We start from the raw sequence: 15874 nt of genomic DNA, 5'->3' as shown, positions 1-15874 counted from the left end.
CGGCGAGCCGGCGAGGCGGCGAGGCGGAGTCTTTCAAAACCGAGCAGCTCCTTCCGGGCCCGGATGATGGAGGGGCGGCGTGTGACGGACGGACGTGGTGGAGGGAGAGTGGGCCGGCGGGATGACGGGCTGTCAGCCGCCCGCCTCACAAACAGCTCGCGGCGGCGAATGGCCGCTTTCCCTCTCGGCTGGACAGCTGTAATAACAGCGCAATTACATTTCACTCAGCGTCAACAGCCAGTCCGAAAAACAGAACGGCTTTCCACGAGGGGGGGGAGAGCTGGCCCTTCAGGTTTCTCTGGAACATGTTCGCAAAGAGAAAAAAACTCAATTATTTCAGTGGAGGAGAGAATTAGCCACGCAGGTTCTGAGGAATCCGGAGGTGACGGGCCGGGGCCGGGCGGCGCCACGCCGGGAGAGATGCATGACAAACAGCCAGCAGAGAGAATCAGTCAGAGTAATGGCATTACCCAGGGAGCGGGAATCGGATTATTCCGGAATACGACGCCATATAAAACATGGCATTTGGTGAAATCAAATCAGAGAGACGTCCGTGTTTGTTTTTATCCAATAACGTGAAAAACGATGTCAATACGGCGAGCTGTCCTCTGCGCCGGCCGCCGCCTGCCGGGTGGAGCGGCGGACAGCGAAGAGAAAGACTGATCTGTTCAACAGTCCACGCCGCAGCACGGCATCCACGCTGCGGCACGGCGTCCACGCCGCAGCGTCTGACGACGGGTTATTCTGCCTTCATAACAGCGGTTATTCGGCCTCTTCCAGCTGTGCGCCGGGATGAACTCACTTGAGGGATAACTGTGGCGTTTGCTTGACGAGAGGCTGGAACAGCGGCGAGGATTCCGCCGACCGCGGACCAGAACTTCCTGCTGCTCCGAGGCCGGACCGAGAGAGGCCGGTAGAGGAGGAGAACCATCTCCGTCTCTCCTGGTTTTCCTTCGTTTTTGTTCTTTTTTTAATGTATTCAACCTTCAGCTCGTCTTGTCGTGTTCTGTTGTTGTTTTTCTCTTCAGTCCTTCTTGTTTCTCTCTCTCCGTCGTATGCTGTTCATCAATATCATGTCTGTGTTCAATCTGAAGCATTCTTCTCCTCTTCTTCACTTCTCTGGATTTTGTTCTTATGTTTCATTTTTTTTCCCATGAACTCTTCCCCTCTGCCAGTTCTCCTTGTTCTATACTTTATTTTGACAAATTTTTAAAATGCGTTCTTTAAACTTATTTTTCTTTCTTTCTTCATCGTTCATTTAATCTGTTTCTCGTTCCTTTGTGATTTTCCCCTCCTGTCTCTTTCTTTCATCATTCTGTTCATCTGTCTTTCATTGGGTCTCGTCTTTCTGTTTCTTTCCGTGTTTTTCTCTCACATCCTGCTCTTCATTTCTTTTTCTTATTTTTTTTTTTTTAAACTGTTTTCTGATTAATGTTGGTCTTTTTTGTCCGTTCTTCAGTTCACACTGACAGGAACGACTGCAGATATTTAAAGTTCCAGGGTTCGACTCGGTGACCCCCCATTTAGAAAATGGCTCCGCTGGTGCAGCAGCATCTGCCTTGGCTCTGCTCGGAGGTCAGGAGGTCACGCCTGCTTCAGACCCAGAGAGGAGAAAACATCTGACAAATATCTGAAATGATCTAAAAACGACCGAAAAGATGATTTAAAATACTCTCTTTAAATCCTGAATTTTCAAACATTTGTAGATTTTAATTAATCTCCATTTCATCTTTACTCTTTTTCACAATAATCTACTTTGATATTTCTTTTATTCTCTCCATTTTAACTTCATCTTTATTTTTTATTTGTTAATTTTGTAATATTTTGTCACATTTCATCTAAAGCTCATTTCAGCTGTTTTGTTGGTGCAATAGCAGGAACTGACAATATAGAACATTTCATACATTCTGTTCTGTTCTGTTCTCCGACACGCGATCAGGATAAACTACATGTTCCTTCTTTAAACTGCAGATGCAGCAGAACTTCTCGTGCACGTGCACACGCACGTGCGGACGGACGGCAGCTCAAGTGTGAATGAATTAACAAATGAATTAACTTGATGACTTTTTTCCAATTAGGCAGAATAAATCCCGTTGTTGCTGCAGATCAATCGGGGCTTAAAGGAACTCATCTGAAATTTTAAATTAGAAGAAGTGTTCGTTTAAAAACTCCCTTTAATCAAGTCTAATGGAGTTTAGAGGGACGAGCGCGGCTCACTGTCCCCCCCCCCCCACCGTAAGGCCGGCCATCGGGACCTGCTCCCCGCCGTCACTCCTGCAGACAGACAGGCCCAGGCCGACACGGCTAGTTAGCAATTAGCTTCAGGTCAGAGGTCACGGTCGGATATTAGGAATTAGAAATGGAATTTTGGCAGGAGATGAAAAGAGGGCTGAAGTTTTGAGTCCGAGTCTGGCAGTGGGACAGTGGAGGGACAGTGGAGGGACAGTGGTGGGACAGTGGGGGGACAGTGGAGGGACAGCGGTGGGACAGTGGAGGGACAGTGGAGGGACAGCGGTGGGACAGTGGGGGGACAGTGGAGGGACAGCGGTGGGACAGTGGAGGGACAGTGGGGGGACAGTGGAGGGACAGCGGTGGGACAGTGGAGGGACAGTGGAGGGACAGCGGTGGGACAGTGGGGGGACAGTGGAGGGACAGCGGTGGGACAGTGGAGGGACAGTGGGGGGACAGTGGAGGGACAGTGGGGGGACAGTGGAGGGACAGTGGAGGGACAGCGGTGGGACAGTGGAGGGACAGTGGTGGGACAGTGGGGGGACAGTGGAGGGACAGTGGAGGGACAGCGGTGGGACAGTGGAGGGACAGCGGTGGGACAGTGGAGGGACAGTGGGGGGACAGTGGAGGGACAGCAGAGGGACAGCGGTGGGACAGTGGAGGGACAGTGGAGGGACAGTGGAGGGACAGCGGTGGGACAGTGGGGGGACAGTGGAGGGACAGCGGTGGGACAGTGGAGGGACAGTGGGGGGACAGTGGAGGGACAGTGGGGGGACAGTGGAGGGACAGTGGAGGGACAGCGGTGGGACAGTGGAGGGACAGTGGTGGGACAGTGGGGGGACAGTGGAGGGACAGTGGAGGGACAGCGGTGGGACAGTGGAGGGACAGCGGTGGGACAGTGGGGGGACAGTGGAGGGACAGCGGTGGGACAGTGGAGGGACAGTGGGGGGACAGTGGAGGGACAGTGGGGGGACAGTGGAGGGACAGCAGAGGGACAGCGGTGGGACAGTGGAGGGACAGTGGAGGGACAGTGGAGGGACAGCGGTGGGACAGTGGGGGGACAGTGGAGGGACAGCGGTGGGACAGTGGAGGGACAGTGGGGGGACAGTGGAGGGACAGTGGGGGGACAGTGGAGGGACAGCAGAGGGACAGCGGTGGGACAGTGGAGGGACAGTGGTGGGACAGTGGGGGGACAGTGGAGGGACAGCGGTGGGACAGTGGGGGGACAGTGGGGGGACAGTGGGGGGACAGTGGAGGGACAGCAGAGGGACAGCGGTGGGACAGTGGAGGGACAGCGGTGGGACAGTGGGGGGACAGTGGAGGGACAGCGGTGGGACAGTGGGGGGACAGTGGGGGGACAGTGGGGGGACAGTGGAGGGACAGCAGAGGGACAGTGGAGGGACAGCGGTGGGACAGTGGGGGGACAGTGGAGGGACAGCAGAGGGACAGTGGGGGGACAGTGGAGGGACAGCGGTGGGACAGTGGAGGGACAGTGGAGGGACAGTGGAGGGACAGTGGGGGGACAGTGGGGGGACAGCGGTGGGACAGTGGAGGGACAGCAGAGGGACAGTGGAGGGACAGTGGGGGGACAGTGGAGGGACAGCGGTGGGACAGTGGAGGGACAGTGGGGGGACAGTGGAGGGACAGTGGAGGGACAGTGGAGGGACAGTGGAGGGACAGTGGAGGGACAGTGGGGGGACAGTGGGGGGACAGCGGGGGGACAGCGGAGGGACAGTGGAGGGACAGTGGAGGGACAGTGGGGGGACAGCAGAGGGACAGTGGGGGGACAGTGGAGGGACAGTGGAGGGACAGTGGGGGGACAGTGGGGGGACAGCGGGGGGACAGCGGAGGGACAGTGGAGGGACAGTGGGGGGACAGTGGGGGGACAGTGGGGTGACAGCGGGGGGACAGTGCGCCTTGCTGCGGCGTATCAACTCCTCTCAGAAGCGAGGCTGTTGGGACCGTCCGTCCCCGGGGAGCAGCGCGTCTTAATTGGAGTGTGCGGATACGTCAGTGAGCATCGTCCCCGGGGGGACGAGCGCCGGCAGAAAACCCTTCATGTCTCGGAGTTTCTAACGATCCGCACCGTGTTTCATCTGCTGCAGGTCTGATCCGACCGTCGGCGTCGCTCAGAGACAGGAAGTACGGCGTGCAGAGACTCACCCAGGACTGGTCCAGGCTGTAGGAGCGCTGGTGGTCCTCCAGGTCCTCCTCCTGCCGGGCCTGCTGGAACTCGTGTCTCAGCCTCTGTATCCGGTCGTGGTTGCTGGGCGCCATCTGACTGCTGAGAGAGAGAGAGAGAGAGAGAGAGAGGCCAGCAGCCACGTTAGCTGGACGTCCACCGCCACCAGGAAGCAGCGCCGGCGCGTGAAGCTAGCCCAGGTCTTAAACAAGTCAGCTGAAGACGCCACACCAGTGGACACTCCTCTGAAGGTGTCCCCAGCGTCCCGTTGCGAGTAACGCATGTCCCTGTCAGGCTGCGGGGGAAAGCGGGTCTTTTATGGCGAGCGGTCATTAAACGCGGCGGAGGAGCCTCATTTCCATCCCCTTCATCACGGAGCTTTGAGGCCCGTCAATAGGAATCAATCGCCGTCCTCGGCTCAATCAGCCTCGGCTTTTATCAGCGGCGGCAGAGGACACAACGCATAATTATGACGAGACAAACCGGCCTGATAATATCCCCGCGTTTATGCCTGCCACGGGATGGAGGCGGCCAGAGGTCAGGGAGTTGTTGCGCGGGGGGGTTAAGTTACGGGCGCTGGTCTCTAGGATGGTGCTGAGTGCAAAAGGAAAGGTTAATGAAGAGCATGTGAGAGGAGGGAGGGGGGAGGAGCAAAGTCAGCCGGGACGGAGGGATCGGACCGTGGACCATTTGACGGGGCGTCCCGCCGGCTCGGCCCATCCTCTGGAGAAGGACCCGCAGGCGGCCCCCCCGCTCGGGGAGCCATCGCCTGTCCGGACCCGGAGGATTCGGATTCGCTATAACAGCGATAATTCCAGATGAGCAGAAGCACCTCCTCCTGATGGCGCTGGGCGCCAATCAAGCTTCGATAAAAGCACGATAAATAGCGGCTCATATAGGACGTGCACGAGCAGCACGCACACACACACACACACACACACACACACACACACACACACCGTTACCCTGTTACTCATACTGGCTGATCAGAATCAATGGTGTTAGCTCTCCTCCATTTGATTCCTATATGCAGCGGCGAGCAGGCAGCCTGCGCCAGGCGCTTTATGGCGATGGGGGTAATTAAGTGGCCTGCTGGGGTGTGAGTCCGCTGCTGCTTTTAGGGCGCCGGGCGAAGCCGAAGTCTTTTTATTACTGTTCATTACAAAATCAATGTTCCCTCTCTATTTGCTTGAGGCTGCTGGAATAGCAAATGTAAATTTAAATAAATGAAATTACTCAGTAGTACTTAATGACAAACAGCTGTATGAATCGATTACGTCTTCTATTACTTTTACTTTCATTACTTGTGATGATAGATACTGGTGAGATGCAGGAACTTCACACAAATATTGACCAGCCAACAGTTTTTTAACCTCACTGATCCTGACTTTAGTTTTTACATCCAAGAAAAGAAAAAAGCCTCAACTTAACGTCTTTCAAGAGAAAACTTTTATTTATTTGCACCTTGAGTGAATTTCAAATTGGTCTTAAGAGTGTTTGTTTAACCAAACGATGTGTGTGTGTTGTTGAGGTATTTATTTATGCTAGCAGGTTGTTGGGTAGCTAGTTTCTCCAGAGCTGCAGTGCCTGTTTCCACCAGAAGGTGGTGTAGTGAGTCTCTACTGATCTGTGATCTGGGTTTCTGTTCAGAAAACACAACTTTTAAAGAGAGAACTCAAGGTAGAACTTTCTAAAGAATGCTCTGACTCGGTCTCTGTGGACCTGGGTGGAAACACAACTTTCTGACAACGGTCCGACTCTGCAGAAACAGGGAAAAAGAAACTTTTCAAAAACAGCGATCACTCGTGATCCTCATCCTGACTGCGACGCTTTCAGTGTTTCTGTCATTTCCATCATTTTTTAAAACGTTGTCACATAAACCCAAAAGTTTTTACGAGCAAAAACACAAAAAAACGATGTGGACTGGAATTGTTCTGTAAACAGGACGTTAAACAGGTGACTCTGAGTGACGATGCCAGCGGACGAGCTGAGAAACTTGAAATGTAACAGTTAAAGCTGACCGCACTGGACCGGGGCGTCCGGAGGAGAGTGTGTTCAGATCCACGGCGTCCGGAGCGGCGGTTAGCTTAATCCCCGCGGCCGCTGAAAGGCAGGACGACGCTCGCTCTGAACAAACAGCCTCGTAAATTTCTCTCTTTGACCCTCGGCGGAGGGTCAGCGCTCCGCGGGCCTGCGGGAGCAGCTGGGGATCGGGAAACACTGGGCTATAAAACCGAGGGGGCTTGAATCGCATTACGTAATGCAGCGGAGAGGAAAGGAGGGTGGCCCGAATGTTTCTGCGAACCTGCTGGAGGAAGAGACGGGAGAAGACGAGCGGAGAGAAGATCTCCAGGAAACGAGAGAGAAAACCGGCGGCGCGGCGTTTCAGGATGTGCTTCACAGCGCTGCAGACGGAAAGTGGGTCTGGGATTGGGGCAGGGCTTTAACGAGGAGGGAATTCGTCACAGCAGTTCAAAGGAGGCGTGCGCAATATCTAGATGATCTGCAGGGGCTCCGCCGCCGCCACGGGGGGCGTCCAATTGATGGGCTTCTTGGAAACTGCTCCACGCTTTGGAAATGCGCTGGAATAGCTTATGGATTCACCCCGGAACACAGCGGCGTCCGCGGAGGGCAACACGCTCTGCAAACACAGGCGGATGGTGGCTGGCGGCTGGCGTCGGCGCCGGCGGGGGGAATGTGACACCCGGCAACAGACCGCACCGCAGAATGAGAAGCAGCGCCGCTCGCCGCTGTTTGTGTGCGAGCAGGAAAGGTCACGGGTGGCGTTTGTGGCGCTGGGCGACTGTTCACGTCGCCGCCGATGAGTTTCAGTGGAAAACATCCCAGAGAGTCATTAACAAACATGTGAGGAGGATAAAGTAACACTGCGGCGGCGGCGGCGGCGCTTCCACCGTCAGGACGCTCCTTCTGTCCCCGCGGAGTGACACCCGCCCAAATGTCACCTCTCAGGTTAGCCCCGCCCTCCCAGAGGCCACAGGGGGCGCTCCGCGGCGGCCCTGGTTTGTCTCCTCCTCACTTTCCAGACAGCGGCGTTCAGGAAAGTCACACCGCCGCCGTATTTATAGCCCGGCGGACGCACGGCTTCCTGACGGAGTGTGAATCCGCCGGCATGCAGAGTCAGCTAAAACCACCAGGACCGGGACCAGGACCAGGACCGGGACCGGGACCCGGACCCAGACTGGGACCGGGACCGGGACCAGCTGGGCGGCGCCGCTCCCGGTGGAGGAGGAGCTCCGCCGCTCGCTGGCCTCCGCCGCTCCTCACGGCCTCTTCTGTTTATCTGTAAATGTTTGAGTGAAGCAGCAGCAGCCCGTTAAACAGACTCACACCCGGTGTGTGTGTGTGTGTGTGTGTGTGTGTGTGTGTGTGTGTGTGTGTGGTTAGCACCTCTGAGAGGAAGGGGGGACGGAGAACTGTGAATCCTGGAAAACTTAGCCAGAAGCTATAGAAACGGAGTCGCAGCTTTGTTTTTTAATTCTTCCTGGCAGATGTTTGTTTTCCAGATTATTTAATCTCCTCAGGATTTTTTTGATAATTAGAATTTTCCCTGACTTGTGTAAACTCTGTCAAGAAATCCAGAAATTAAAATTTAAAATTCTAATTTCAGTTTCCCAATGAACCACCGAGTCATTTAATGACTGGTTATAATAAAACGTATGATTCACCAGTTTCTGTTCTCCTCTAAGGTTTCAAAGAGAAAAACTCAAACCGAGTGACGACAAGAGAGAACCAGACAAAAATGTACAGCTGACAATAGAAATGAGACGGAGGTTATTTGTGGTTGTCCAAGCTGGAACAGTAACTCATTTTTTTTTCATCTTTTGATGTGAAAGTGGAAATGGATGACCATAACTTTTATGAAACGCATTAAAAAGCCATTCTGAATAACGGCGAGCCGAGTGTTTCTCCGTGCGGCGCTGCGTCACACTTCCAGTCGGATCTCTTCTTCTGTTTCACGCATTGAAACCTGGATCAGTTAAAAAACCCCAGCAGTGCCAAACATGAAGCCCGTGGGCCAAAACTGGCCCCCAGAAGGCTCCAATCCGGCCAAATCGCCAAGCAAATGGTGAAAAATTCACAGAGAATATAAATTCTCAGACAAACAATTTAAGAGTCGCAGACAAAAAACTCCACTGAGACCCGAGCTGAGATCTCAGTGATGCTGCCGTGAAAGCTAGGAAACTAGCATTAGCATCAAAGTCCTGCTGTCGGGGAGAGTTTGTTAAAAACATGGAGAGTAAACATGTTTGTGGAGATATTAGACTGGATTTAGCTCAAGAAGGTTTTGTTAAAATTGGCTTTATATTCAGACTGCTGCTATTTTCAGCAGCAATTGTTTGGTTTTGTGAAAATACAGACATTTATCATGTTTACTCTGAGAAGAAAAACTTCACGGTTCAAACTTTAAAGTTATTTTGCTATTTTGATTTAGGCGACTTTTGAATTCCTGTTTCTGGGAGTCGCCGCCTCTCTTCAGCGGACATGAGCGTTTCCCACAGCGGTTCTTCATTCATGTGTTTCCAGTTCCTTCACATGTGAGGAAGCGGCGGCGGCGTTCGTGTGACCCCCCCACCCCACCTGTGTTCTCCAGCCCGGCCCGTTGACAGGCTGCAGCCCTGCGGATGCCTGTCTGTGTAATAGTCATCCTTTTGATCCGGGAGGATTTGGCAGATGTCTCACGAGCCACAAGGCTTAAAGCCGGAGATGCAAACCACGCCGCCGGCCTCCTGTTTGCTCCTGTTGGAGGATCCCGGCCCCGCTGGGTCCCAACACAACCCATAAACACCGCCGCCGGCCAATAAAGGGGTAATCCAATCACCCGCGGTGTAACGTGGGTCATCTGAGCATGCCGGGGGTCGGGGGGCCAATCCGGCCCGGCCCGGCGCCGCAATCCTCAGGATGAAGTTTCAAGGGATGAAGTTTGGCAGGAGTTTTGCGAGCGGCGACGAAATGTTCATTTCCAGCTGAAATGACAAAAAAAAAAGGGGCGAGCTGCCGCAGCGTCAGTGCGACTTTAAAATCAGACGTTCTGTCGGCGTTATCTGATCACTGCTGATTGAAATTCCATCAGATTATCTGCGTCCCCGGCCCGGGCCCAGTATCTCGGCGCCGCAGACGGGAGGGGGGCCGGCTTCTTAAGTTTGGACCCGTCGGCAATCCGGCATCGAGTCAAAGGCTCGGTTCATCTCGGCTCTATCGCCCCGTGGACTTTCATTTATTTCAAAGACAGAAAGATGAGGCGTTTTTGGGGGACGGCCGGCCTTTGGGACCCGCGGTAACGATAGCGGCGGATTAGATCTGTATTACCGCTGGTCATTCTGAAGGGAAGCGGCGCCAAGATAAAACTCTTTCTCTTCACAGGAAATCAGCATATATTGTTCAATCCGCCGCCATTCCTCGCCGTCTGAAGCACACATCCATCCTCTCGGCGTTTCGTTCCCGCTCTTCATAAAAATTCCGCCTTGTTTTGTGCCCCCTCCCCGTTTCCTTTCTTTCCCTTTCTTCCCATATGTTTTATCAGCGGATGCCTGAGCCGTCCTCTGTGGTTACGGGGATAGGTCATGAATTCCCCCCGCGCCCCCCCTCCTCCCCCCCCAGCCTGGTAAGTGACAGCTGCAGGCCGGACAAAGGCCTGATAATACCCTGGATTTGTCAGGCTCTGACTTCACCCATGTCCTCCTGCGACTGAAGCGCCGACCGTGGCGCCGTGCCAGCTGAAAAAGCCCCGCCGCCGCCGCCGCCGCCGCTGCAGTCCAGCCCGGGCCGTGGGATCCCCGGGGTTCTGGAGAGGCCGCCGTCCGGGTTCTGGCGTGACGGCGTGACCGGGGAGCGTGGAGCTCTGATTAACAGGAGCTCTGATCTGACACTTCCCCAGTGTGAGAAATGAAGAGCCGGGACGGCCCCGGAGGGAACCGAACACCCCACTGCTGGAGAAACGCAGAAAAGTAAAGAAACTGGCTTTTCTTCGGCCGCGTCTTTGTCTTTTCAAAAATCTATACTCATCTGGCACACAGCGTGACAGCCCGGCTGCCCCGGCTTCACCCCGATACGCTTCCTTACCAGGAGCGCCGCCCTGCTCGCCAGTTAGCACGTTTCTCGCTCTCGGCGGATCACAGGTGAAAGTGAGGACCGGGACCTGCAGCTGTTTGTGTTTGAGCGAGACGCCGTCGAAGGCTCTCCGCTGGCACGCTTCCCCGGAGAACGAGGCTGAAACCGATCAAAGGCAGCTGTACTCCTGCGCCATGCGGACATGTTGCTCGCGCTCAGAGGGGGAACAGGTGTGACCTCTCTCTGCACAACACCAACTGAAGCTGTGCTGGGTTGTTTGTGTTTTTCTAACTTCCAGTATATGTTCTGTGGCCGTCGGGCTGAAAGGGACCGGGGTCTGGGGGGGTGGGGGGTCTGCAGGCCGGTCCAATGGCTCGGGGCAACGCCAGCTGGACCGCCGCCGCGCTGGAGTCAGTACAGTCAGGGAAAAATAAATAAATAAATAAATAAATGAAAAAGATGGCGGCTCAGGTGCAGTCCGGAAAAATATCAATTATTGAAGAGATCCTGGGAGGCGAGCGGCAGCTGCTCCGACTCGGGCCTGAAGGACACGCGGGACGCTGCGGAGGCCGGGCGACTCAAGGCAGCGAGAATTACAGCAGTCAGATTCAGAGAAGGTCATTTTCCCTGCCAATGGAGGATAAATTTCAAAATGTTTTACGTCAAGAAAACTTCATTTCATCTTGGAAAGATGTAAAAAGAATATATTAAGGCTTTTTTTTTACTATGAGACATCTTTGAAGTAAAACACGACTTTTGACCAATCCTCATGAGATAAACCCTCAAGAATCAGACTTCCTCATATTTCTGCTGCAAATTGGTGCCAAATATTAAACAGCTCATGTCCCTGGATCAATACTGTTGGTCTGGTCAGGCGGTGAGCTTCTCAGCACCAAACCGCCTGCATAAAGGTGATTACCATCAGTTTAATGGTGAACAGGGTCGGTTTTGGTTTAGTTTCATGTCTCAGTAGTGAATGATTCAGGATTGTGTCCTCTGAGCAGCGTTAACCTGTCCAGAGGCCTCCGGCTGCAGGTCGCACCCTGAGCCGGGTCTGGAGTCCTGCTTCACACTACGGTTCAAGTGTTTGTGGACGTGGGGAGTTTTCAGGGTTTAGTTTTCAACAAAGCTTCAAAAAGCGGTGGAGACGTCGTCCTGCAGATCAGCGCCGCTCCTCCTTGTCTCAGAACAGATTCTCGTCCCGCGGCTCTTCTGCCAGACGTAAGCTCCTCTGGAGCGGTTCTTCACCGAGGAACCGGCAAACGGGGACTCGTCCCGGCGCTCGCTAATGCGAAATACAGCAAAGCATTTCATATTTCAAGGCGCCAGCCTATACTTAGACGGAATATTTGAGTGTCAGGGTCCGCAGAGGAGCCCGGCTCAGCTCTCCTCTGGCCTCCGGGTGTCGGGCCAGCTGATATCCTGTAAAAGCTGTCTTTAAAGCTCCACGGGCTCATAAAAGCTGACTTAACCTGTTTAGATGGATATTTTAGCCTATGGCCTTCACACCTTATTTAAGGCTGACACTTCACTCCTGCTTCCCGCCTGAAGAGGAGCGTTGACTCATCTGGAGCGTAAACAGCTGTAACGCCGTACAGAGGGGCACATGGAAACCCAGCATTCGGCCCTGCTGCCAGGCTTCTCAGGTCACATGTGCGTTCGCTCCCCGCTCGTGAATCGCTTGGAAAATGAATGATTTACTGTATCAGAGCTCAGGCCCCGGATTCAGCCAAGTTTGAGAGAAACGAGGCTTTAATCATTCTGTCTCATTACAAACTGCTGATGCTCTGGTGAGTTCGGCTGCATGTGACGGTAAAGACCTCGCTCAGAACCAGTCCCTCTCCCTCCCCGGGACTGGCCACGTTTCTCCCGATGTCTGGATTGGGATTATGGGTCTCTACTTCAAAGTTTTGTCTCCTTCGTCATGGAAAATGCTGCCATGCTCCTTTTTACATGCAGGAAATAATTTATGGCAAAGCTGCTTGCAATTAGGACAAAAAAGGTTTTACAGAGTCGATAATTCATATCTTTTTGCACTGGAACATGCCAGGCGCTGTCTGAACAGTTTACTGGCGAAGCAGAGGGCATTCTCAACATGCTGGAGTCCACATGGGCTTTTATGAAGTTGAAAAACATGAGCTCAAAGAATGGCACGGGTTCAAAAGAGGCTTCATGGCGGTCGAGATTTGGGAGGGAACATCAAGAAAGAACCAGCTTCCTGTCCTTTAAAGGCCTGCTGTAGGACGGCCTCGATGGGGGTGGAGAAGTCATGGTGGGCAACTCCAAACTGTGGGTCGCTCCATCCAGCTCCTTCCAGCCAATCCTCTCGTCAGCCAGCAGGAGACGTCAGGGTGTCGCTTCATGTAGCTGATTTCTGAGCATCCGTCTCTGTTCGTGACCATTCTTGTTGTGATTCTGTATTAAAAATGGCAAGATTGGGTCTTATGAAGGAGACTTGACCAATCAGAGGCCAGTCATGCGCCAACATCACACACAAAATATCTGGCATCAGGTACCAAGACGTCATGGAAAAGCCTCAAAACTGAGCCAAAAAAACTCCCTTTTATCAGTAAACAGAACAAAACCAGACCGGCTCCCCCTTTTTCCATGAGTGCAGAGGAAGAGTCAGTGAAATCCATAGTTTCTGGGAGGAATGTTCCAGCACGTCTTTCCTCAAAGCTTGATTTTTACGTTCAGCGGAGATTTGAGTCTTGGCCAAGAATATTCTCAAAGCTAAATATTTGCGTTGGCATTGGCAGGCTGGTGAACCATCACACTGCTGACGAGTACCGGCCTTAAAACACTGACACGGCCTCTCAGTGCAGAGATCCCAGCATGTGAGTGAGCAGATGAACAGGCTAAGACGCATCTGAATCACTCCCAGCCGTCTGCTATTCCAGCCACCTATAATGAAAGGCTGTTGTTCGATATCAAATGGAGCGGAGCAGAATGGTGCATTAACTATATATTACACATCGCATTCAGAAATGTATCATTTGACATCTGGCACATCGCTTCCAGAGGAACCTTCAAGGCTCCACTGAGGCATTTTCATCCACATGCACATCCAAAACTCAATGTTTAGCAGCTAACAGGCAAAGCAGCTATCCCGTCTTTTATTGGGGCCATTTCGGGGTCCTCCAGGTTCAATCCGAGAGTCTCACACCTGTAAAGAATGTCATTTACTCCAGCACACCGCCACGCTGTGCTCAATGCAGACAATCGCTCCCTTTCCAAATGTCAGAGCCCGGCGCTCAGCGGGAGAGCCACGAGCCCACGGTAAATAATTCACACCGGCTCGTCGCGGCTTTCCTTTGCCGTCCTTCTCCCCTCCAGCCCCCCGCGCCGCCACTACTTCCTCTATACATAATTAAGGAGAGAGGCGCCGTGGGAAGCCCGTCAGTCAGCGCCCAGCCAGAGCCGGAGCCACTTTAAACAATAACAATATTGATAGTGGTGTAATAAAGCAGAATTAAAAAGATGGATTCCAAAGATTTCTTTGCTCCTGGCGCAGCTGGTTCCAGTCTTAAGTGGTGAGGAGAGGGATGTAAAGGGAGGGGGGGGCGCACTGCTTGATGGTACTTGGGAGAAATGGATGGAGATACAGGAAAGGGAAAGGAGGGGATGATATAGAAGAGAGGAGTCGGACCTCCGCCCCTCCCACACCGGCTGCTCCGCTGATGCCTTCGTCTCCATTACGGGATTAACTCTGGGAGTCCCGTCCCGAAATCCAGGAGGAGGGAAGAGGGGGGGCGGTCAAAGGTCGTGGCCTTTAGTAATGGCCAAGCAGACGGACAAGCGAATGAAAATAAAAACCACAAAGCCGGCAGCGTCGTCTCAAAAGAGGCTATCAATATTGTGTAATAATCAATGTGAAGGTCAGGAGGTTGGCAGATTGTGACAGATGGGGGGATGAGAGAAATAATACAAAAGGCCATTGAGAAGTAAAAACACTCATCAGTGTTCTGATCACAGCGTCCAGTGAGGATTTGTTACCTCCACACACGTCATAACCAAAAAACAGAAGAAGCTTGAAGGAGCGATTCGCCAGATGAAGAGCCTGAGTTCTTCACAGGCACCTGAACACCAGAAGGTTCATTCAACCAAGTTCAAGGCAACTTCTGGCTATTGTGACAGAGATTGAGCTGATTGGGAAGCGTGTGCACAGACCAATGAGGCTGAACCGCACTGAGCCTCACATATATAACGAGAAAGTAAAGGTATCATTTGATGCTGATGATCCTGTCTTCTATAAATCATCACTTTCTAAACACACAGTTTTCAACTACATTCAAACTCAAGGATTGTTACTGACAAAGTTCTTCAAAAAAACGGAAGAAAACTTTGTGAAAAAGACATGAAAATTGCTGAAACCATCAAAATGTAGATATTCTGAAGGGCTGAGGTTACTGACAGGGACTACGATGTCAGAGGGTGACGCCCGTGGCTTTCATTCTCCATTTCATTCCTGAAAAAATCCCCTGTGCTATTGACTTCAGTTATATATAGCAGGCTTTCTCTGCTTGAGCGCCTCACACTCCAACACATTTATACACTTCTCCGTCAATAGCAACGGAGGCGCCGTGCAAGGTGTTAAACCTCCGCTGGGAGGTGCACGTTAAAGAAACATCAGCACATGGACATATGGCGCCGGGGATTTTTTTTTACTTAGATTTCTGACTGTTTTGTATGTAACATTAAAATACCCATCCATCACTCCTCGCTCTTGTCTCAACCACGAAGACACAAACCGAAACCAGAGGAATTCCTCCCATTACTGCTATCTTCCATCAACTTCCAGGAGCCTTACATATGTTAATGCCCCTTCAACCTGTGACCCTCACATTCATGGCGTCATTATCAGCCCGGCCAGACATAATGTTGGGCTGTCACCGCTGTGATCTATGGCCGCGCCGGCTCTCTGCCTTAATGAAGCCGTAACGCCGCCTTAAACCGCCGAGGCAGCGGCGACCCTCGGCGAGGCCGTCGCTCGGCTTAATGCCGGCACGCATCCATCATCTCGCATCAGCCATCAATCAATCAAAACCCCGTGTGACAGCTGGAAGTGGACCCCCACCCCCACCCCCACCGCCACGACCACCACACACACACACACACACACATAAAAACTCATTGGTGGTGATTATGATCTCAATTATCATCATGACCGCGGGCCGCCACTTCCCCGGTGACCGACATGCTAATCAGGACCAGTGGCAGTCAATAATCACGGCATGGAAAAGGCCATCGGGTGCACAGTTTCAGAATTATGTCATTTAATGTCAATTGGCTTAAATTAATAGGCCTGGAACCGCAGCGAGGGAAAACGGCGAGGGTTGGAGGAAAGCAAAGTCAACAGTCAGCTCTAAACAGGACCTGAGAGGAGGACACGGT

The 15874-nt window shown here is 52.8% G+C and overlaps 1 protein-coding gene across 3 annotated transcripts in view; it reads right to left on the bottom strand.

The window, feature by feature from the left end:
• Positions 1 to 15874, bottom strand: part of LOC115394289 (partitioning defective 3 homolog) — a 274828-nt gene that overhangs the window by 7890 nt on the left and 251064 nt on the right. For 2 of the 3 annotated variants that reach the window (XM_030099573.1, XM_030099574.1), the window contains exon 22: positions 4393 to 4513. In XM_030099573.1, the coding sequence (XP_029955433.1) occupies positions 4393 to 4513 (121 nt within the window). The remainder of the gene's footprint in view (positions 1 to 4392; positions 4514 to 15874) is intronic. The other variant, XM_030099575.1, reaches the window with a different exon arrangement.

Source organism: Salarias fasciatus, chromosome 9, assembly GCF_902148845.1.
Source record: "Salarias fasciatus chromosome 9, fSalaFa1.1, whole genome shotgun sequence".
Lineage (NCBI taxonomy): Eukaryota > Metazoa > Chordata > Actinopteri > Blenniiformes > Blenniidae > Salarias > Salarias fasciatus.
This window is presented reverse-complemented; position numbering and strand designations above follow the sequence as displayed.